The following is a 23,283-nucleotide window of genomic DNA, read 5'->3' as shown; positions in this document are numbered from 1 at the left end:
ACATTCAGTAAGTTTACTTCCATGGGAAAGTCTTCAGGACAGAGAACTTTGGACTTTTCCAGTTTCTCTGTAACATGAGCTACTTTTTTGTCTTACTAACTTCAAAAGAGAGCTCAAGAGAAAAAAAGAGACGCTGGTGAGGGAACGACTGTTTATAGCAGCTATAAAGTGATAAAAGGAACTTACTTTCACATCGACTGTAACTATAACTGATTAAAACGCACAACATGTAATTGTCAGCAAATTGCTGTGGTATAAGAGTAACACAATATTCAAGGAAAATTGTTACTGGAAAATAATCAACTCCAAAGTGGTAAAGCCAACCTTTTGCCCATATTGTGGCTCGTTTAACAATCTTCCCATACTTAAGATGCCACCGGATTTCCCCTGACAAATAATGTTTAAGACAATAATAATACAGGGCTTTTTTTCAATGTGTGCTTCTTGCATCACTATGTGAATGCCCTTTAATGTGACTCTTTGATTTGAGCTTTCAACTAAATTCCCTTTCGAGAGAGATAACAGTAATATTGACAATCAAAAAGTACAGTGACAAAAATACCCTAATTCTCACGTGCCACTGCCACTATAAGCATACCCCTTTTGTTATCTAAAAGACGAATTTTCCGTGGAGGTGTGGGAAATAACAAAGCAAAATAAATAACAAAGCAATAACAATGACTGTTGCAGAAAGCTGATTATAGATTAGGCTATTTAATTAATTACACAATATTAAGGTTGGCTATAATAGTCTATAACAGCATATTACTGTGTATGATTGATGTATAACTAAATATGATTCATTTTTAATGAATGACAATAAAATTAGGTTAAAATTTCAAAAAAAAAAAAAAAAAAAAAAAAAGGAAGCCAATAATGATTACGATACATGCTAGAGTCTTTAGGGGAGGGGTACATATACCCAAACTCAAAATGGAAAGAAAATAGAAATAAAATATGTTTAAAGCTAGGTTCTGGGAAAAAAAAAAAAAAAGAGGGTGTGGAATAGCTACATCCAAATTTGATACATGCTGTACATTAATAAATAAAATATAGGATTAATTTTCTATAACAGCATCTCTGACAGTTGTTCTGGCTGTAATTCAAATCACAGGTTTATCACAGGTTTATATTAAAGTGCTCATTCTAATACCTTATTCTCTTTATAGTAACATCACACAGATCTGTGTGTAAGTGTTGATATGGTGAAGTTTTCTCTAAGAAGACATAGTTAGCATTTATGGAAAGAGTCTTCAGTATCAGCACTTTGTAACAGTCAGAGGTAAAGCTGTAACTTTCCGTTTTCTGCCATGGGAAATCTTCAGGACAGAGCGCTTTGTGGTTCTTTTTAACTGCAAGAGAGAGAGAGAGAGAGGCTGGTGAGAGAACAACAGTTTACAGCTGTTATAATGTAAATGATAACAGAAACTTGTTTCGTGGACCTTCCATAACATTCAGTGTAACTATAAATGGATAAAAATGTATGGCGTGTGATTCTTTAATAAACAATAATGTGTTAAAGTTGTCAAATTGCTGTGGTGTAAGTGGAATAAAATATTTTGGGAAATGCTGTTATTGGAAAAATAATCAGCTTTGGGGTGGTGTAATGAGGCCTATTTATTATTTTACTAAAACAAGCATGCCACTTTTCAACATTTCATAAAACATGTCATGTTTTAGTCTGTATGTTACGATGTAGGCCTATATAGATTGCAGTGGACCTGCATTGTGAATTTTTTTTTAATCAGTCTATGGACCACTGAGCAATTATCTAACTAATTACTAAGAAAAATGTAGTTATTATCTGTACCAAATGTACCAGTTATTACCTTGATATAGTAAAAAATGCACATATCACGCTGTACTGGACTGTAGCCGGTATTACCTTGTGTCCTCAAATCTTGCATGAATATTTAATTTATGCACCTATTTATACAAAAGACAAAATAACTTTTACACATAATTATACAAAAAACAAGCCTTCAAGTCTTCAAGGGCTCTTTGGATAGTTAAGGGTTCCTAAAGGGTTCTCCATGAAACTCCTTTCTGATAGGAAAGCACCTGGCTGCAGGTTCTACAAGGCTGAATCAATTTTTTTGTTGTTGTTGTATTTTGCATTGTTTTTCTGCAAATAAGTGTCACAATAGTGTATCAGCATTAAGGTAGCAGTAGAAGGGGCTATTGTGAACAATGGACCAGGACTACATTTTTATTTTTGCTACAGATTTAATGCACTGTTTGACTTTTCTTGTACACAGAAGCACCATTAAGGATTTTAGATCTTTTTAACCTCTTCATCATACTTCTGTATTTGTCTCATTTTATTTTAGATTAATTTATTTCTGCAAATAACTATTAAACCTTTCAGAAATTGTAAAAAAGAGCTCATGAAGTGTTTTGGACAAAGTGAGGAAATAGCAGGTGTGCATTCAGAATGGCTGCATCCCAAATGCCTCCTTATTCTGTACATAAGTGCACTAGATAAGGTATAAAATAATGACTATTTATTACTAGTAGTGCACTTGAATTTTGGATTAATCGCATCAAATGCACTAAAGAAACCGCTTTCAGTCTGTCAGGTGTGTGAACTCTGTATGATAGCAACCTAGGAACAGTTTGACCTCTCCCGGAAGTAGAACTCAGGGCCGAATCCTAAAAACCACCCTATTGGACACATAGTGCACTACAGGGTGTAAAAGCTATGCTTTCACGATGTATTTAGGGCACTCATATAGGGAGCAAGGATGCATTTGGGATTGAGCCTAAGTGTGTTTTTGTTTTGAATGATGAGGATGTGCATGTAGGAGCTAGCTGGGCTAATCTCGACTGTATTGTGGAAGTATGATAATTGCCTGACCAGGTATGAAATTTGTCTTGTGAACTAGATTTATAGTACGCATTTAATTAAATAATTAGATTTTTTTGTGAAAAAAAAAATGCGCTGCAGCTTGTTTATGTTGATGCTAATGCTAACGTTATATGGTTTCAGTATTAGTTAGCTAGGCTAGTTTGCTAAGTATTAAGATGTGAGTTTTGTGATGATTTTTTTTTATTAGTTTTTAGCTCACGTTTAGGCAGCTCTTGATAAGATAAATGATATTTTAATATTAATTAGGTAAACTAAATTAGCTGCTGGTTGGAACTGACAGAATCAGAAGCAGCTGTGTTTTAAAGTTAATTTGCATATCCAGCTGTTCATATACGCTGGGTGTGTTTTTAAGAAAAAAAAAAAAGAAAAAAAAGATTATTCCTCTTTTCATCAGCAGGACCACATTCATGATGAACTTCGACGGTCTGGACCCGGGACTGGGCGAGTACGCGGCCGGCCTGCACGGAGGCCTGGAGCCCGGGCTGGACTCGACTCTGGACCCGGCGCTGCTGCAGGCCGTGGAGCTGGACCCGGACGCCATGGCCGTGCCCGTGGCCGAGGGCATGTACTCCGAGCTGCACAGCGTGGCGTCCGAGGTCGGAGTTCCAGTCACAGCGACCCACTTCGACTTGCACGAAGAGCTGCTGTGGATCGGGAACCACCGGGTAACTGACACCAGTCCAGAACTGTTCTCATGAGCATCTGGAACACAGCAAATGTGCACCTGAGGCCAAAAGTTTGCATACACCCTGGCATTCAAACTTTGCACACACCCTAGCATTCAAACTTTGCACAACTCCACACTTTCATTTTACTATACCTTTCATCCACACAATTAGGACATCTTACTTTATTTCCATAAGTCCAAAGATAATAACTAAGAGACAGCTTTATTTCATTACGTTTACAGTAAACGCCCTTATCTCACTATATAAAACTGGGCAGGTGAGGGTCAGGGGCCTTGCTCAAGGGCCCAGCGGCGGCAGCGTGGCAGTGCTGGGATTTGAGCTCATGTCCTTCTGATCAGCAGTCCAATGTCTGAACCACTGAGCTACCACTTCCCCCTTTCTTCTTTTACTTACTATATCAATTGACTCACTATATCAGCGGGTCAAAGGTTTACCCACGCTTTATTAGTATTTGATGATCTGGAACACAGCAAATGTGCACCTGAGGCCAAAAGTTTGCATACACCCTGGCATTCAAACTTTGCACAACTCCACACTTTCATTTTACTATACCTTTCATCCACACAGTTAGGACATCTTACTTTATTTTCATAAGTCCAATATAATAACTAAGAGACAGCTTTATTTCATTACATTTACAGTGAATGCCCTTATCCAGAGCAACGTACAGTTATCTCACTTTATAAAACTGGGCAGGTGAGGGTCAGGGGCCTTGCTCAAGGGCCCAGCAGCGGCAGCGTGGCAGTGCTGGGATTTGAGCTCATGTCCTTCTGATCAGCAGTCCAATGTCTTAACCACTGAACTACCACTTCCCCCTTTCTTCTTTTACTTACTATACTACAATTCCCTCACTATATCAGCGGGTCAAAGGTTTACACACGCTTTATTAGTATTTGATGGCATTACCTTCTAATTACTTGAACTTCAGTCACATGCTTGGGTTAGCCTTCAACAAGCTTCTCACAATACTTTGCTGGAGTTTTTGCCCATTCCTCCTCAGTCAGGTTTGTGGGCCTCAATTCTTAGACATGTCTTTTCAGTTCAGTCCACAAATATTCTATGGGTTTAAGGTCAGGGCTTTGTCATGGCCAGTCCAATATTTTCACTTTGTTTGCTTTAAGCCATTTTGTTACATCCTTGGAGGTATGCTTAGGATCACTGGTTACGTTTCAACACATCAAATTCAGTTTAAGGTCTGTATTCGGGTTGCAGCCATATTCCGAATACAATGTTTATATGCGTACAGGCATTGGAATGTTCCTGAATATTCCTGTGAATACTGTTGCTTCAGTATTTCTAGATAATCCTCCTTTCTTATGATGTCATCTATTTTCTGACATGCAGAAGTCCCTTTTTTTTAATCAGAAAACACCCACAACATGATGCTGCCACCTCCATGCTTCTCAGTCGGGAAGGCGTTCTTCAGATTAAAAGCCTCAAACTTTTTCCTCCATACATAGAGCTGATAATTATGGCCAAACAGTTCAATTTCTGTTTCATTTGACCAGATCACACTCCTTCAAAAGGCTGATAATCACCTGCAAACTTCAGTCTTGCCTTTTTATTGCAGTCTTGTAGTAGGGGCTTCTTTCTTTCTTATTTCACGACAGCCTTTCAGGCCATGGCAATGTGGGTCTCTCTTAATGGATGTACATACTTTGGTACCTGATGCCTCCAACTCTTTCACCAGGTCCTTTGTTGTTGCCTTGGGGTTCAGTTGAACTCAAAGTTGGTTCATCCCTGGGAGTTGAATGTTTGTGTTTGTGTGGTGCCAGAATTTTTATATTTGCATATAGATATTTGTACTTGTTCATGGTATCTTCAGTTGTGTGGAAATTGCTTATAAGGAGGAACCGGTCTTGTGGAGGTCCACAGTTTTTTTTTATTTTTTGGAGGTTTTGGCTGAGTTGCCTGGATTTCCCATGGTCTCAAAGGTAAAAAGGCACTGGCTTTAAAGGCCTCAGATGAGCCCCCAGTTAACTCCTGATTATGACAATTGGCCAATCAGAAGCATGTAAAAATGATTGCATTAATTTCTGTAATCTACCTGACTGTGTAAAGAGACAGTCAACTTGGTGTATGTAAACTTTTGACCCACTGGAATTCTGATATAGTGAATTAATGTTGAAATAAGTCAATTGTTTTAAAATAACCTCTGATGTGAACAAAATAGATGCCCTAATTGGCTTCCCAAAAGATATCTGTGGCAACATGAAATGTGTGGAGTTGTGAAAATTTGAGATTATTAGTTAAAGGAAAGCTCATCACATACGTTTATATTGAACAGCAGGGAAATTAATTTTACTTTGATAGCCTTGTAAAGATTGCACTAACTGAGACAGTTTATGTGCAAGTCTCATCCTTTCTTCAGTGGATAACTTCGCTAGAATACTATACATTTAAAGGGAAAACTTTGACTCGTTACCATGCAGTTGTGGAGGAGTATTGACTCATAATCCCACCGTTGGCTTGCTCATTAGAGATCTACTTATGAATCTTTAGCCAGATTTCTGTAAAGCTGCTTTGTGACAGTGTAAAAATGCTATATAAATACAATTGAAATTGAAAATTGAATTTGATTGGAAGACATGTCAAATCCGATCTTCATACTGATCCGATACGGATACTCAGTGCATCCCTGTTATGGAAAGTGTTCATTTACATGATATTTAAAAGTTAGCTTTTTAATCATAGAAATACATGAGATAAAAATCACCAATATTAATATTGTATAATTTCACAGATGTGTTGTCAGTCAGGGCATTTATGTTGTTTCTTTTGATCCGTTCACAGGGACATGCAAGCTCCTTTTTTGGGCCCACAATGGGGCGTTACTCCTCTTTCCAGGTGCACCTGGCTGATGACATTCGCCATATTCAGAGCATGGACACCGGCGTCCTGTTTCTGACTAAGAGTAACCTCAAGTGCCTTACCCGCGGAGGCCTCGTCATGTTCGACTACCCGTGAGTTTCACCTTAAACACACTGACATTGAAAAGTGAGAGGGCGTAACCTCATGACTGATATAATATATACAGGTGTATGTGTGTTGCCATGTTCCAGGATGGAGGAGGGTGCTGACATGCACAGTTTGCTGCTCACTGACAATAACACGCTGCTGTTGGGAGGTTTGCAGAACTATGTGACCGAGGTGGATCTGAACACCGTACAGGAAACGCAGAAAGTGAGACGACCTTACATGTGCACTCAATATCCCGTTATAGAAATGTTTTGTAGTCTTGAACAAAATGCATATAGTTTAATTTGGGTAAAATGAAAAAATAAGGGGCATGGGTTCTAGATGCAAAAAAAAGGGGCCATGGGTCTAAATGATGTCTTATGATGGCATACATATTACACAAGTGCTCGCTAGTTATAAAATAACTAATAAAATATGAGGTGGTTTGCTGTCACAGGAAAATAATCAACAATGGGTTGGCATGAAATAGTAAGTGTTTTATTTCTCTTGTACCGCAGTAATTTCCAACACTAACCATTTTAAAAATTTATTAAAGAACAACAAGTTATTCTTTTTATCCATTTACATTTACGGTTGTGGAATATACACAAAACAAGTTAGTTACAGTTATCAGTTACATTATAAAAAGTCATTTTCTCAGCAGCCTCTTTTTTTTTTAATTTATTTATTTTATTTATTTATTTATTTTTTTACTCTTAAAGTTATTAAGACAAAAATTGTCATGCACGAAAAATCATGAAGTCGGCACAAAGTTCTCTGCCACTGGAAACTTTTCAAGACAGAGGACATTGTGGTTTTTTTGGTAAAATAATAACATAATTTTATTAACTCCAAGAGCGAGTACTTCCTTAAAGTTGACAAGACAGAAAAAGTACGTTGTCACGGTACCAAGAAACCACAATGCCCTCTGTCCTAAAGACTTTCCAGTGGCAGAAAACTTTGTGCTGACTTTATTTATTTATTTTTTTATACACATTTTTGTTTATAGCTTCTATAGTGCAAATGTAGAGAAATAACATTAAACATTAATTGTAACTATAAATGGATAAAAAGTATGACATGGCATTCATTAATAAATAGCAAATTGTAAATTTTGGCAAATTGCTGTGGTTTAAGAGGAATAAAACATGTTCCAGAAAATGACTGTCATCTAAATCAGTGGACATTTGAAAAATGATGAAATATTATTTTTGTTATTCATTGGTACATAGGAATTAAATATGGATTAGAGTAAAAAAAAATGATGACATCAAAAAACTTTGATTTTGTCTTCAGCTTAGACACAGCTTTTTGTGTTTCTTTTTACTATATACACGCTTTTCACAGTAATGAATGAAGGCATCTGTATGTGTGTTTTCTCTTTGTGGTGTGTTACGATACAGTTCACCGTGGAGATCCCTGGCGTGGCCATCATGAGGCAGTCTAATCGTTTCTTCTTTTGTGGACATACGTCAGGAAAGGTGAGAGGAAAGAGAAACAGGATGTGCCTGTATGATGTTGTGAGAAAACTTGTAAAGGGACATCTTCTTGGGACAGGAGCTTGAATATGTGGACTTTCCAAGAACCAGTTTTCTCTCATGCAAACAATGCAAGTGCATATAACATTTCAGGTTTGTGACACAGTTCTTGACCTTTCAAAGTGAGCAAGAAAGCTGATCATAGAAAGTCAGGAAAGTTTAAAATTAGGAAATGTGGACAATGTACTGAAAAGGAAAGGGTGGAATTTTTAATGGGGAAAGGCTAAGAATCCTGCCATTGTTTCTCTCTGTTTGTTTAACATAGTGGGACGAAAACCTGTGGTGTGTTACATTCGGACAATATTGTGAGATTATGCTGCCATCTTGTACAAGTGAAATGTGTTAACATTTCCCTACATTCCTCTTGTCTCTTCTGTCTCCTGACATGACAGGTGTCTTTGCGAGATCTGCGCACCTTTAAAATCGAGCACGAGTTTGATGCGTTCTCGGGCAGCCTTTCTGATTTTGACGTGCACGGCAACCTGCTGGCAGCGTGTGGTTTCTCGAGCCGCGGCCTCAACGGCATGTCATGCGATCGCTTCCTAATGGTGTACGACCTACGCATGATGCGAGCTGTTACCCCTTTGCAGGTGCATGTAGATCCGCTGTTCCTGCGCTTCATCCCCACCTACACCTCCCGGCTGGCCATTATCTCCCAGACAGGTACATCGCTGCCCAATAGTATGTCATGTACAGAATAAACAGAAGTGCTGGCTTGGTCACTTTCCCACATGTAGCATAATTCTATGTCTGTCCCTTAAGCTTTTATGTTATCCTGCACCAGGTCATGGTTTATATGACGATGTAATATCAGTGTTACAATAAATGATATCATGGATATTGTGAGGTTTTCTGTAGTGAGATGTTTATTTAATATTTATGGAAGGAGTCTCCAGTGTCAACCCACCCAATCAAGGCACATTTATTATTCTTCTCTCTCTCTTTCTTTCTGTGTCTGTATATAGTTAGATATATAGATAGATAGATATAGATATATAAATGGATAGATTTAAATTTAGATATAATATTTCATACTGTTCAAAATCTCATATATAAACTTATTGTATTATGCCTAAATAATTCCAATATTTTCTGCATTTAGTTTATGTACCTGCCTGATCTACCCGCGTTTGCTATGAGACTACCAGCTGTTGTTTTGTAGTACTGAATGTTGTTTTTAATTGTCTGCTGGTGCCCCCTGCAGGTCAGTGTCAGTTCTGCGAGCCCACAGGTCTGGCCAACCTGGCTGATATTTTCCACGTGAACACAGTGGGCCAGCTGCTAATGAGCTTCGAAGTGTCGAGCAGTAAGCAGGCGCTGGCGTTCGGAGACTCGGGCGGTTGTGTGCACCTGTGGTCCAGCGCCCCCGACGTCTCCTTCAACGACTACTCCAGAGAGACGGAGCTGGCACTGCCATGCCTCGTGGACTCGCTGCCCCAGCTGGACTGGAACCATGAGCTGGTGCCACTTTCTCTGGTGCCCATGCCACTCACCAGCACAGAGCCTCTGCTCTCAGACTGGCCCAGCAACCTCGTCACTCCCAGCCCCAGGTAGTGCTCATACACACTTTCTCTAACTTTCTCATGTGTGTCTGTCAGGGTAATGAAGTAGTCCTTAGGATTTTTGGCTTAGTGCTGCAAACTATTTAGAGTTCGTCTTTAAAATTAGAAATACAGCTGGTTGTGGTTTGCTGAACATTTCTGCCCTCTACTGTCTACTAGCAGTATATAGCAATGTGCCAACTTTCCCTCTGTTACAGACGCGCACCTCCAGTTGACCCAGAGATTTTGAGGACAATGAAGACTGTTGGGTTTATTGGATACGCTCCGAACCCTCGCACACGCCCCCGAAATCAGGTACCGCACTCTATATCCTCACAATCTAAATTTAAATTTGATTCGTTATTCATGACATAGTTTTTACAACTGGAAAGCTGGGATGAGTTTGTTCAGTCTATATTTTTAAAATTTGTGATAATGCTTATTTGATTTTGTATTTGTAACATACAGAATTTTATTTTTAAAAAATTATAGGGAGGTTACAGGAAGGGTTTCAGAAAGAAACTGTATGGGGTCATACAAACAAAAAGAGACTAGAGGACAAGGCTATGAGATACAAAATGAACATTATGTGCTGAAAATCAGATGGCTTAAACAGTAATACAGTAAATATAATATGATTCATGAATGAATATCTAAAAATATATACATATTTTTAATATAATCCCATATTGGAGTTCATATTTGCCAAAATATATCCGATTGTTGATGGATGTCATATGTTATGTTAATTTCTCAAGCAGAAGAAAAGTAGCAATTTGGAAAAGTTTATTGATGGAGCCTTAGCAGATGACCACAAGTCTTTTTTTTTTTTTTTTTTTTTGCTGCAATAAAGTCCAGCAGAATAAACATATGTACTAGCAGATGACCAGAAGTATGTTCCATTTGAATTTAAATTTAATGCGTTAATGCACCACCATTAAAGATTGGCCTGACATAATTTGACTTTGGGACCTCTGAGATGGTTGCATGCTCACATACGATAAAAATATGTTTCTTCGTTTTGTTAGAGGTCACATTTGCATATCGCAGGGTTTCGTGATATTGGAATTGCAGTGGCTAATATTGTGATGCAGTGGTATGTTGTGCATCTCTAACCTGTACATACTCATAAATTGATTTTTCGTGTCTGTTCTGTGTGTGTCTGTTTGTCAGGTTCCTTATAAGATAAAGGAGGTGGAGCTGGAGTATGACAGCTATAACCAGGTTCCAGAATCTCCAATTGGACGAGATGAGGAGCCTCACCTTTACATGGTGCCAAAAAAGTACAGAAAGGTACTGCTGTCCCTTAAAACAATATGATTTATTGTTTTCCCTGTTCAGATGCACCTGATTCAGCTTATCGATTAACTATGAAGGTTTTCATGAGTTGGCGCGGGGGATGTGAATGGCAGGATTTACAAAAAATGCTTGAATTTTGGGAATGCGCACACTGGAAAAAGCTTCTTATGTAAAGAAATAACTGAAATAGGTTGCCAATGTATGTATTTTTAATTGTTTCACTTTCTGTGCTCCACAAAGACAACACTTGAAGTTCTTGGGTAAAAATCAGTGCTTGAACGTCCTCGAATTTCATTTTGAGGCTTCCTGTGTGAGTGTAGTGATGAATTCATTGTGATATTTGAGTTATTTATATAGGTAAATCAGAACTTAACATCTCTATCTCCATCAGGTCACCATCAAATACTCCAAATTGGGTCTGGAGGATTTTGACTTCAAGCATTACAACAGAACTCTGTTTGCTGGTTTGGAGCCACATATTCCCAATGCTTACTGTAACTGCATGATCCAGGTAGGAACATGTTCACCTAAACGTGGATTTACAATTGTATATGAGAATCATGGTTCAAGAATTTTTAGTCATGGTAATTTTTATTTATTTATTTATTTTGCTTGAGGAATTGTCTTGAGGAATTGCCCAAAGAAGTTTAAAATCTTTCAACAATTTATTAAGTAACCAACAATGTGCATGGGAATTTTGCTGTTGATGAAACAATCCTGGAAATTCACAGGTTTCTCTGAGAATCATCAGTGTCTTCACCTTTGTTAATGAATTCAATTCAATTCAATTCATTTTTATTTGTATAGTGCTTTTTTACAAAGGTCATTGTCTCAAAGCAGCTTTACACAAGGGAGTGAATGATCTCTCAGAATGATCACCTTTCTCTCTCCTTGTTGGCAAGGTGTTGTATTTCCTGGAGCCAATTCGATGCCTGGTGCAGAATCACCTGTGTCAGAAGGAGTTCTGTTTGGCCTGTGAACTCGGCTTCCTCTTTCATATGCTGGATCTGAGCAGAGGAGACCCCTGCCAGGTACACTCTTCTTACCAGTTAACGATAAAATACGTGATATAATCTCACGTAGTCGAGGAACTTTGCTTGCATTCGTTCTTCCTAGTAGTACTAGGAAAAGATGATGTTGCAATGACAGGAAAAATCCTTTTTTTCCCTCCAGGCCAGTAATTTCCTACGGGCATTCCGGACAATTCCTGAAGCGTCAGCTCTCGGCTTGATCCTGGCTGATTCTGATGAGCAGACGGGGAAGGCCAGGCTGGGTCGCCTAATCCAGAGCTGGAACTGCTTCATCCTCACCCAGCTTCATCAGGAAACTCAGGAGCAGGAAGGACCTCAGGCTTACAGAGGGACCAGCAGGTGAGAGCCCCATTCACAGACCTGCACCATGAACATCATGCTACATTTACATGAACAAGTCATAAAGTGACAGGTGACCATTCATTTCTTATGGAAGTGTGCAACTGAGATGTGATTTTGGAGAACAGAAAGATAAAAGCTGTCGGGGATATCGACTAGATATGAAGGACTACAGGATATAAAACCATTTTATATTTACTTAGACAACATTATCATGCAGTGTTCAGTTTTCTAGAAATAGGTGAATGAGCAGTTGTATTGCTGTATGATGTATAGTCTGTATAGTTTTTTTTACAGAATATCACCATTTATTAAAATTTTGTTGTGTGTTCTCAGTGGCTGTGTTTGTTTTGTTTTAGTGCTTCAGCTTTTCTCTTTGTATTGGTGCACTTAAATGTAATTAAAAAAAAAAATTCTGAGAATGTAAATGATAAAGGCTGGTGTATGTGTGTGTGTGTGTGTGTGTGTGTGTGTGTGTTTGCAGTACGCTGGGTTCCTCGGGGGAGTCGGTGATCGGCAGGCTGTTTGGCTGTGAGGTGGAGAACAGCAGTCTCTGTCGCTGTGGAAAGGAGACGGTGCGCTCCTCACTCACCCTGCTCTTCACTATGCAATACCCTGAGCAGAACTCCCTTGGTAACAACACACACACGTGCACACACACACACACACACACACACACACAGTGGCATTCATCACACATTCATCAGGGAATCATCACACATTCATCAGGGAATAAGTTTAATTAACTCAAGCTAGAGATCTTAATAAAACAGACTGCATCAGCTAGAGTCATGACATAAAATTTTTTTTTTTATAGAAAAGTTCCCAGAATATGACTTTGCTGAAATCCTGAAGAAGAGCATCTGTCTGGAGCAGAGCACACAGGCCTGGTGTGAAAACTGTGAAAAATATCAGCCTACAGTAAGTCTCTTTCACTCTATCAGTCTGTGTATATTTCTGTTTCTTTCTCACTCATCAGTATACAGCCTGATCAAACTGTAAACTTCATTAACTCTCACACTACAGGCTTGTTGAATTGTTGATTTGTCAGAAGGTTGTTGATTTATACTTCCTTTAACAGAAGCTCAGACAATAGTTCTGGCTTCAAGTTTTATATTTTCTTGTTGTAATACATTATAGTTTCAATAGTTCTATAACTGCTCTTGTTGTAATATGTTATAGTTTCTACAGTAACAACTTGCACTGGGACTTGTTTGGCATACACTACACATAAATTTTAAAAAAACGTGTGTAATTGTTGGTATAGTGAAGGTTTCTGTAAGGAGTATACAATGGCAGACTTTTGTGACAGTCAGAAGAAAATCCTTTCAGGACAGAGGAGTTTTACGCATTACAGTTTCTCAGTAACATGAGAAGCTACATGTTTTTTGTGTTATTAACTTTAAGAGAGGAAAAAATAGATGCCTCTGTGGGAACGACTGTTTATAGCTGCTATAATATAATTAATAACAGTAACTAAGGTGTTTCAAAAATGCAACTATAAACAGGTGAAAAGGTATGACTTGTAATTTTGTAATTAATAAAAAGTTTAATCATTGGCTGCTGAGGAATAAAACATACTTAACATACCCTTCCTTCTAGAGGACAAAATGGACAAAACTCTTAGTGATATTAACTAATTGGCAGATTCTGCTGTAAATACCGTGGTGTCTGCGTGCGTGTCTGTGTGTGTGTGTGTGTGCGCGCAGGTGCAGACACGGAACATCCGTTGTCTGCCTGATGTGTTGGTGGTAAACTGTGAGGTGAACAGTGTGAAAGAAGCAGAGTTCTGGAAAGCCCAAGCTGAGGTGAGCTCTCCACACCAAATCAACAAATCTGTACACAGGATCCTGTGATACAGACAACTTTGATGTATTAAACCTCTGGCAACATCTTGAATTGGAAAAAAAACCCAAGGTATCAGATAGAACTGATACACTAGCTGAACTCTGATTAGAAAGCAATCACAGATTCAGGTTCCTGGGGTTTAGTGTCCTGTCAGATTTAGCGAATGACTCTTTATTGTTAAAATACGGTAACCATTTTTGTTTTGATCTGCAGTACTCATTCAACAAAGCACTGAAGAAAGAAGCTGCAGAGCCACCAAAGCCTAAAGAGCCTCTTCCTACAGAGTGGTGCTTAGAGTAATACTGAAACACACTGCACCTAGCTGACATCCTACTGTATATGCACTACTGTTATTTAGAAATATTATCAAAATCCTCAAAACCAGATCAGAATAAAATATCAATAAAAGCTTGTTATGAGTCTTTTCATGGCAGCCAAGTTCCTACTCATAGTCATGACATTATACTGACCTATATCTTTTATTATTGCTATTAATGTACTTCTGATGTTGATGTGAAAAGGGATGAGGTCTACAGTGTGGAAGGTTTAACCTTTGACACACGAGCAGAGGACCTGAGGCATGTGTGGATTCCACAGAGTCTAAAGATGTGCATTAATAAGACACACGGTCTGGAGGTGTGCAGCTGGTCCGAGAAAGAAGAGGTAAGGAAGTCCCTCTACATATAGAGAATATACAAAATATGATGTGCATTGTGCTATTTTAGTGTTTTTTTTTTTTTTTATACTGTAGTTAAGTCCAGAGGAAGAGTCTGAGGGAGCTGCTGTATACGACCTGGTGGTCACTGTGCCTCACATTCTCGACTCCCGTACAGGCGGAAACTTGGTGGCTCATATCAAAGTGGGAGAGACGTACCACCAGAGGAAAGAGGTCAGACACCCTGTGCTTGTGAATCTCAGCTCAGGCTGTCATTTGAAAGTAATGATTAATGATAGAGACATTGATAGATAGACAGAGAGCCCTAAATTGATATACAGACAGATAAACTAGATAGATAAACTAGAAAGATAGATACATAGATAGGCAGTCAGATAGATAGATAGATAAACATATTGATGGGAAAAAAAAAAAACAGTTGAAGGCTTTAATGGTAACAGTTAGCATGTTATACCAGGTTTGACCAAAAGGTGCAGTGGATCTAGTTGTTATGTTACAGAGATTTTAATGATAAAACGCCTAAATGCGGCTGCATTTTGTTGGAAATTATATATCTTTATTGTTATGTTACACAAGAACTTTGCCCCTGGAAATTTTACCTTGTCCTTCATTACTTCCTTAATATCAGCCTGTGCTACACTACAAGACCATGATACTCATATGTGGGCCTCCCCTAAACTGTTGCAACAAATTTGGAAGCACACAATTGCCTAGAATGCCTTTACATGCTGTAGCATTAAGATTTCTCTTCAGTGGGACTAAGAGACCCAAACCTGTTCCAGCATAACAATACCCCTGTGCACAAAGCAAGGTCCATAAAGACATAGATTGCCAAGGTTGATGTGGAAGAACTCGAGTGTCCTGCACAGAGCCCTGACCTCAACCCGACTGAACACCTTTGGGATGAACTGGTACACCGACTGCACCCCAGGCCTCCTCACTCCACATCAGTGTCTGACCTCACTAATGCTCTTGTGTCTGAAAGAGCACAAATCCCCACAGCCATGCTCCAAAATCTAGTGGAAAGCCTTCTCAGAAGAGTGGAGGTTATTATAATTGCAAAAGGGGGGCTAAATTTGTGTTAATGCCTATGGTTTTGGAATGGGAACATGGGTGTGATGGTCAGGTGTCCACATACTTTTGACCATATAGTGTATTAGTTAGAATTTTTCTTGGCAGCAGTGACAAAATGTTCGTTTTGTCAGAGGTACTGAATAAAAGCTTTTGTCCCTATATAGGGGGTCACACATCAGCAGTGGTACCTGTTTAATGACTTCCTGATTGAGCCCATTGATAAGGTAATATGAATACACATTAAATGTAAATGTTCTTTTCTGTGAATAAATGAGTCCTGAGAAAGCGTTTGTGTCCCTCAGACTGAAGCGGCTCAGTTTGATTTAAGCTGGAAGGTGCCGGCCATCATTTACTATGCCAAGAGGAACTACCATACTAAATATGACCTGCGCAGTAAGATTTTTCACCATGAAAAGTTTTTATTTCACACATCTCAAAGACATTTTAATTAAAATTAAAATACTCTGGTATCATCCACAGTAAAAAATCCAATTGAAGCCAATGTGCTGCTGACAGAAGCATCACTGGCCCGCAAACAGAGGAAGAGTCACGCCACCTTCATCCCTCTGATGGTGAGTGAGATGCCTCAGGCTGGAGACCTTGTGGGACTGGATGCGGAGTTTGTCACGCTCAATCAGGTCAGTGAAAAGCACTCTAGGTTTTGTTTAAACCCCTTTTCTCTAGCTGCTGAGTGGTACAACAGAAAAGATTTCACTCTGTTTTCAGATTGAGATTGTTAGTTTGAATCCCAATGATACCACAACCAGCACAAGAGAGCATAATTGTTCCTGCGGTCTGGTTACGAGGGATGGCGTTACTCTTTCCCCTGTCAATCTGAGTGACACTAAACAATCATGGGCATCTGTTGGCTCATGTGTGTGGAAGATTGTAGATAATGGTTTCCTCTAGGTGTTCAGGTGCGCTGTGACTTAGCGTGAGTTAGCAGTTCGAAAAGATGAAGTGGCTTCATGTGTCTCGGAGGACGCATGTGCAAGCCTTCGCCCTGTCTGGCTGGTAGCTGGTTGGTGGGAATTAGCAAATGACCAAATTGGGGGGAAAATGTGGTTTAAAAAAAATAAAAAATTTTTTACGAGTAACTAGTTTCTCTGAGGTTTTCAGTGCATGCTTTCTAAATCATCATTAATAACCTATACATTTAATTATGCTGTTGCATGTAAATATGATTTTCTAAAGTGTTGTATATATGCTAATGGTATATATGTCAAGGTATACACATGTGTTTGGAAACATCACACCCAAACTCTCTGCACCTGTGCATGTTCATGGCATGTTCGCTGAGGAATCTTTGCATTTGCGGTTGAACAGGAAGAGGCGGAGCTACGAAGCGATGGCACCAAGTCCACCATAAAGCCGAGCCAGATGTCTGTGGCTCGTATTACTTGTGTGAGGGGACAGGGGCCCAATGAGGGGGTTCCTTTTATTGACGATTACATTTCAACACAGGAGCAGGTGAGGCGTCTAGTGAATTTGAGCTGACAGTGATGAAGCTTGATTATTTAAGCTGATTCCGTAATTTATGTTTCAATGTAGACAATTTATATTGTATAGTAAAATGTATTGGGATATAACGAATAAGGATTGATGTATTATGATTACAAATTTCACAAAATTGAAAAATGGAAGCCTTGGTTTTGCATTTTGTTTAAATATGTTCTGCACATATATTGATTTTTTTTCATTACTTCCCCAATTTCCCAATAGCCCCATTAACACCCTGTATAAACAGAAATACACTTTAGGACACTTTCATTTCATTAAAAAAAAAAATAAAAATTTCCCTAACTTTTGCTCTAGGTGGTTGATTACTTGACTCAGTACTCGGGAATCAAACCTGGTGACCTGGATGCCAAGATTTCTTCTAAGCACTTAACCACTCTTAAGTCCACTTACCTCAAACTCCGCTTCCTTATTGACACTGGAGTTCGTTTTGTTGGCCACGGTTTACAGAAAGACTTCCGAGTCATAAACCTGTTGGTGAGTTTGATGCATATCCTCTTGCTGTGTGTGTTCTGTAAGCTGACATCAAGTGTCAAGTGTAAAATATGTCAGTAAATTGACCAGTCTATTTTTAGTGCTACTTTCTCAGCGAGTTATTACATAATATAACAATAACATGCTTACTGTGCTTAGGTCCTGAAAGACCAGGTGATAGACACAGTCTACCTCTTCCACATGCCCAGGAAAAGAATGATCTCCCTGCGTTTCCTTGCCTGGTATTTCCTGGGTAGGTGCTTTCCAGTGTCCTGAAGCTTCTGTTACAAAATACTGTAACACAGCATTTTGTATTGTACTGTATTTTATGATGGAACCTTTGCTTTTGCTACAGACGCACATCATTTCCTCAGTCCAGTTCTTTATATTTGACTATCTGATTTAGACTTAAACATTCAGAGTGAGACCCATGACAGTATAGAGGACGCACGCACCGCTCTGCAGCTGTACAGGAAGTACTTAGAGCTGAGCCGTGGTGGGCAGGAGGAGTTCCGGAAAGTACTGAAGGGCCTTTATGAAAAAGGACGTAAGCTAGACTGGAAAGTGCCAGAGTCAGACTCGGCAGACAGCCAGGGAAGCCCCAAAGGTACGTACCTTGAACAGAATGTAACTGTCAATCAGTACATGGAGATATTTGGAATTTGGATATTTGGTGGATACTATGAGCAGTTTCACAGAACAAAACCTGTCCTGCATTCAGAAATGCACCCTACTCACTGTTCCCTACAGAGGAAAATCAGGAGCACCACACAGAGCACTATTATAGGGAACAGAATTTTGATTGAAGTGATTGATTTTGTACACTACATTACACAGGCCTGCTCACTCTGAAATAGTGATCAGTTAATTAAATTTAACTTACTGTTCATATACTCATATCTAACTTAAGGACAACAAAGTAATTGAGCCAGCTATAAACTGGACATGTATGACTACAGAAAAGTTTTCACAAAGTAATTATTCTGCACTGTATGTTTGAGAATTCATCAGTGCTGTGGTATAATTTTTTTTTTTTTTTACCTTCTCTTTGTTCAGAAGGTGATGACTGATTTTCTAAATTAATCATCATAAACTGTTTGAAAGAAAGGCTGGTGAGGGAACGACTGTTTATAGCTTTTACAAAGTGATAACGAGAACTACAATAATGTAACTATAAACTGATAAAAGTATGATGCATCATCCTTTAATAAACAAAAAACTTGGGATTGCTGTGGTATAAGAGGAATAAAGCACTTTATGATGTGTTCTTATAGGAAAATAATTTGCTTTACTTGTCTTTTATTGGCTTTAATTTCGTTTGAGCACGATTCTGCCTCAGTGTTAATTTGTTTCTTTTTATGCCTCTGTCAGGTACTGCTGTGTTCCCCTCAGTGCTCGGGTTATGATCAGAGTGAAATTCCTTTGGCAGATGTAACATTCCAGCCAAATGGACTTCTCCCTATTCTTCACTCATCCATCCAGGAGTCCTCAATATTGCTGACAAAGCCAGCCGGTTTATCACTATGCTCATTGTCTTGCTGTTACAAACACTGGAAAAGCAAACACTGATTTATACCAGTTATTTAAGGAAAAGTGAACATGCAGTTGGGAAAAAAAATTATACATTTGGCATCTGTTCCCTTAGATTGGTTTAAAGGAACAAAAAAAAGTACACAATTTTCACTTTACAAAACATGTTTGGTCAGACGTTTGCACCGGGATTACAAAGCTAATGTACCGGGAATATAAAAAGTCTACACACCCCTGTTACAACTGCAGGTTTTTATGATGTAAAAAATGAAACCAATATAAATCATGTCTGATCTTTTTCCACCTTTAATGTGATATAGCCACCAAAAAATTAAAGTGAAGAACAAATAGAAATGTTTTAGGGAAGAAAAAAAAAAACTTGAAATAATCTGGTTGCATAAGTGTGCACACCCCTTAACTAATACTTTGTTAAAGCACCTTATGCCTGTAATACAGCACTCAGTCTTTTTGGCTAAGTGTCTACCAACTAGCATGATTTGACAGTTTTATTCCACATCTGTCAAACTGCAGCCTCTTCAAGTCCAAGTCAAGTCAGTTTAGATCTGGGCTCTGACCGGGCCGTTCCAAAACGCTGATCTTTTTCTGGAGTCATTCCTTTGTTGACTCGGATTTGTGCTTTAGGTTGTTATTGTTCTGGAAGGTGAAATTTTTCTTCAGCTGTCTAACAGAGGTCTGCAGGTTTGTGCCAAAATAGATTCCCAGGTGAAGAGAAGCAGCTCCATAACATGATGCTGCCACAACCATGCTTCACTATGGGTATGGTGTTCTTTGAAGCTGTCTTGTTTTTGTGCCAAACATATCTTTTAGAATTACACACAATAAGTTCTACCTTGTTCTCATCAGACCATAATACATTTTGCCACATGGTTTTAGGTGATTTAAGCAGATAAAATTCTTTTGTACTCCTCTTCTGGTCGATACTTTTCGACAGTGACATCCTGTACATGCTTTATAAGGTCTGTGTGAACCATGGCTTCCATCAGTTGGAAGATGATGTCAAGAAAATCCTACAGGAAACAGCTGATCTTTATGTGGGGTTAATCACTTCATTGATGACAGGTGTATTACATAAAGTTGAACTGTATTTTGAATGTGATTAATTCTGAGCACAGTCACATGTTCCAAGGGTGTGCACATTTACGCAACTAGTTATTGTACATTTTTCTTTTTCTTTGTTTCTGTAAAATATTTCTATTTGTGTTTTCCCTTAACTTTTGTTGGGTGCTGTATCACATAAAAGGTGGAAAAAGATCTGACTTGATTTATCTAGCAGATTTTTGTGATGAATGCAGTTTTAACAGGGGTGCGTAGACTTTTTATATCCAGGGTGGCATGTAGCCACCAGTTTAGCATCATGCAAACTTCATGACAAAATCTTCACACACTCACCTCAGTTTGTTGTCAAGAAGTTCAATATCTGACTTCATGTTTGACACTTAAAATACACTGTATAATAAATAAAAAAAGTTTAATTTATATAGCAACGTCCTGAAACTCTGATAATATTTCAGTTCACTTTATTAATTTGATTTTAATAGATTTATAATAGACTCAAGGGTGAGTGTGTGTGAAACGTCTTGGCTAATTGATGACATCTGTGGTAAGGGGGAAATTGTGGAAATGTAATTTTTGCTCAGATGATCCCTTTTAGATGTTACATGGAGGCTGAGTGTTTAAGACTCTGTGCTAATGATCTGGGCTGAATTTCCCAAAAGCATTGCAAAGTTACATTATTTTAACTGGGAGAGAGAGTGTTCAATGTGATGCTTGCTTTAAATGAGTAAAAATGTAAATGTAAGTGAAGGATTGGAATTATACCCAGGGCTGATACAGTTACCACATCACTGGGCCAAAACTGCATATATTTACATCTGCATTCATCAACTCCGCAATTTACTGGTGTTGTTGGAGTCACTTTTTAAGCATCTCAAAATAAGCATTTTAAGAAATGTTCAAATTGTGGTGTTCTTAAACAATACCAGCATTTTGGAATTGGGTGAGCTATCCACATCCAGTCTAGTTTGAAGATAATGGCTATTAGTGACATCTTTGAATTTGCATTACATGCAAAGATTTTGAGATTTAACTTTTTTTTAATAAACCGATTTTTCTATCAGTGCAGCATCACAAATCCATCATATGATGTATGTTTCATTCCTGGTTCTATGCTGACTACACATAGTACTGGGGCAAATTTGCCTCAGCTTTTCCTGCTTTGACCTTCCTGTACAGTCAAACATTGCACTTATTGAATTTTGGTGTTAGTACAGGAAGCCAAAGCAAACAAACTGTTGTGTTTTTGTATTTTGTAACCATGATGTATACTTTGATAATGAGGCAGCTGAATAAACATTTTTGACACTTTGGGTGATTTGGTATCATTAATACTGGGAGAAAAGGAGTAAGAAATAAATATACTCCACGATGGATAGCTGATGTTTATAGACATATAAACATAACAGTAAAGCTAAAAGGCTTGAAATCTGTCTTCGTTTCTCTTTCTGCATGTTTGATCATCCAGTCTGCATTTGAAAAGTGCACAGTGTGTGCAGGATTTGATCATCATTACACATGAATTGGCTGAAATTGTTCTACTAGATTAAAATGTTTAAATTCTTAAACATTAACATTCTTAACAGCATTAAACAATTTTCTATTCTGATTGGTCAAAAGGTGTTGATTAATTGTTTATAACAGCAGCTCTGATTGTATTGCCAGCAGTAGTATAATTCAAATCACATTTTTATATTAATGTGCTCGTTGTAATACTTTATCATTTCTATAGTAACAACTTACACAATGCTTGTATGGTTGGATGCTCCACATAATCTAGTCTAATAATAAATGAATTAAAAGGTGTATTGTTGCTTGCTAAGGAAACATTTGTGGAAGGAGTCTCCAGTGTCAGCACTTTGTAACAGTAAGTTTTCAGGGTGGAGGACTTTGTGCTTTCTGGTTTCATAATAACATGATAAGCTGTGTTTGTGTTTTCTCTTTTACCTTTCTGACTAAGAGAAAAAGAGATGCTGGTAAGGAAGCGACTGTTTATAGCTTCTATAATGTAAGTGATAACAGGAACTTACAGTAAATATAAAAGGTTGAAACCACAATGTATTTTTTTAAAATTAGAAATTACAATCATTGCCAATTTGCCGTGGTATAAGAGGAATAAAACACTTCAGGACATGCTGTTATTGGAACATAATCAACTTCAGTGTGTTAACAGTAACTCTCCTTCACATCAAGCCACATTACAGCACCCCTGTTGATTATTTTCCTATAACGGCAAGTTCCATCAAATTTCTTTTCCTTACATACAGTATATTACTTACTATTACTTACCATCTTATTACACATCACTAATGATTTCCAGATTCTCCTGAAGTTCCTTTAACCATTCTGATAATGCATTATGGACATGATGTGTATGAAGCAGGTCATTCTGAAACAATTTTATTTAACATTATCTTCAGCCATGGAGATGAACTGGAATGGCTGAACTGCTAGTAGTGCTGATCTGGCTGGTGCAGAATCATTTCTAGGGGAAGAGGTAGTCAATCTGAATTAAGATTTTTAGTTTAGTTTTAGGTTTGGAAGAACTACTAGGCACATCTTTGCACTTAGTGATCAGTGTTTAATGGCGTGAGTGAGATGGCATGTGAGTTTTAACAGTTGCCTGAAAGACAGGAAACAAGGAGCTAATCAGATTAGTTTCTCTGCGTGGAAAGGGAACATCCTCTCTTGCTCCTCTTTTTTTTTGCTCATTGTTAAGTGGAGTTTAGTTGCTGCAGATTTGCTCTTATTGATGTGACATTATTTATAACAATCTCAGTGGCCTGATCTGTTGCTTTCCAGTCTGTTGTACTTATTATTTTTCA

General features: G+C 38.3%; 1 protein-coding gene across 3 annotated transcripts; it reads left to right on the top strand.

The window, feature by feature from the left end:
* The first annotated feature begins 2,717 nt into the window (after positions 1–2,717).
* pan2 (poly(A) specific ribonuclease subunit PAN2) lies at positions 2,718–21,771 on the top strand. Of its 3 annotated transcripts, none has more exons than XM_053240823.1 (26): positions 2,718–2,860; positions 3,264–3,534; positions 6,352–6,521; positions 6,621–6,741; positions 7,920–7,997; positions 8,447–8,717; positions 9,259–9,604; positions 9,814–9,910; positions 10,769–10,888; positions 11,286–11,405; positions 11,797–11,925; positions 12,068–12,264; positions 12,749–12,897; positions 13,082–13,185; positions 13,974–14,072; positions 14,326–14,399; positions 14,634–14,775; positions 14,864–15,001; positions 16,027–16,086; positions 16,165–16,255; positions 16,343–16,500; positions 17,189–17,332; positions 17,678–17,857; positions 18,014–18,107; positions 18,261–18,461; positions 19,226–21,771. In XM_053240823.1, the coding sequence occupies exons 2-26, from the start codon at positions 3,277–3,279 to the stop codon at positions 19,258–19,260; spliced, it is 3,576 nt and encodes a 1,191-aa protein (XP_053096798.1). In that variant the 5' UTR covers positions 2,718–2,860; positions 3,264–3,276; the 3' UTR covers positions 19,261–21,771. The 3 variants fall into 3 exon arrangements, with proteins under 3 accessions (XP_053096798.1, XP_053096796.1, XP_053096797.1); XM_053240821.1 differs by having other exon boundaries at positions 14,326–14,408; XM_053240822.1 differs by having other exon boundaries at positions 2,724–2,860; positions 3,267–3,534; positions 14,326–14,408.
* Positions 21,772–23,283: the final 1,512 nt, after the last annotated feature.

Source organism: Pangasianodon hypophthalmus, chromosome 16 (assembly GCF_027358585.1).
Source record: "Pangasianodon hypophthalmus isolate fPanHyp1 chromosome 16, fPanHyp1.pri, whole genome shotgun sequence".
Taxonomy (NCBI): Eukaryota; Metazoa; Chordata; class Actinopteri; order Siluriformes; family Pangasiidae; genus Pangasianodon; species Pangasianodon hypophthalmus.
The sequence above is the reverse complement of the archived record's forward strand: the minus strand, read 5'-3'. Positions and strand labels throughout refer to the sequence as shown.

What these genes read in the sequence shown, in the direction of transcription:
- pan2 (XM_053240821.1), top strand. Translation starts at nt 3,277, where the DNA reads ATGATGAACTTCGACGGTCTGGACCCGGGACTGGGCGAGTACGCGGCC. An exon ending in TGTGGATCGGGAACCACCGG is followed by an intron (nt 3,535 to 6,351) that starts GTAACTGACACC and finishes ATCCGTTCACAG; the next exon opens with GGACATGCAAGCTCCTTTTT. An exon ending in TGCCAAAAAAGTACAGAAAG is followed by an intron (nt 10,889 to 11,285) that starts GTACTGCTGTCC and finishes TATCTCCATCAG; the next exon opens with GTCACCATCAAATACTCCAA.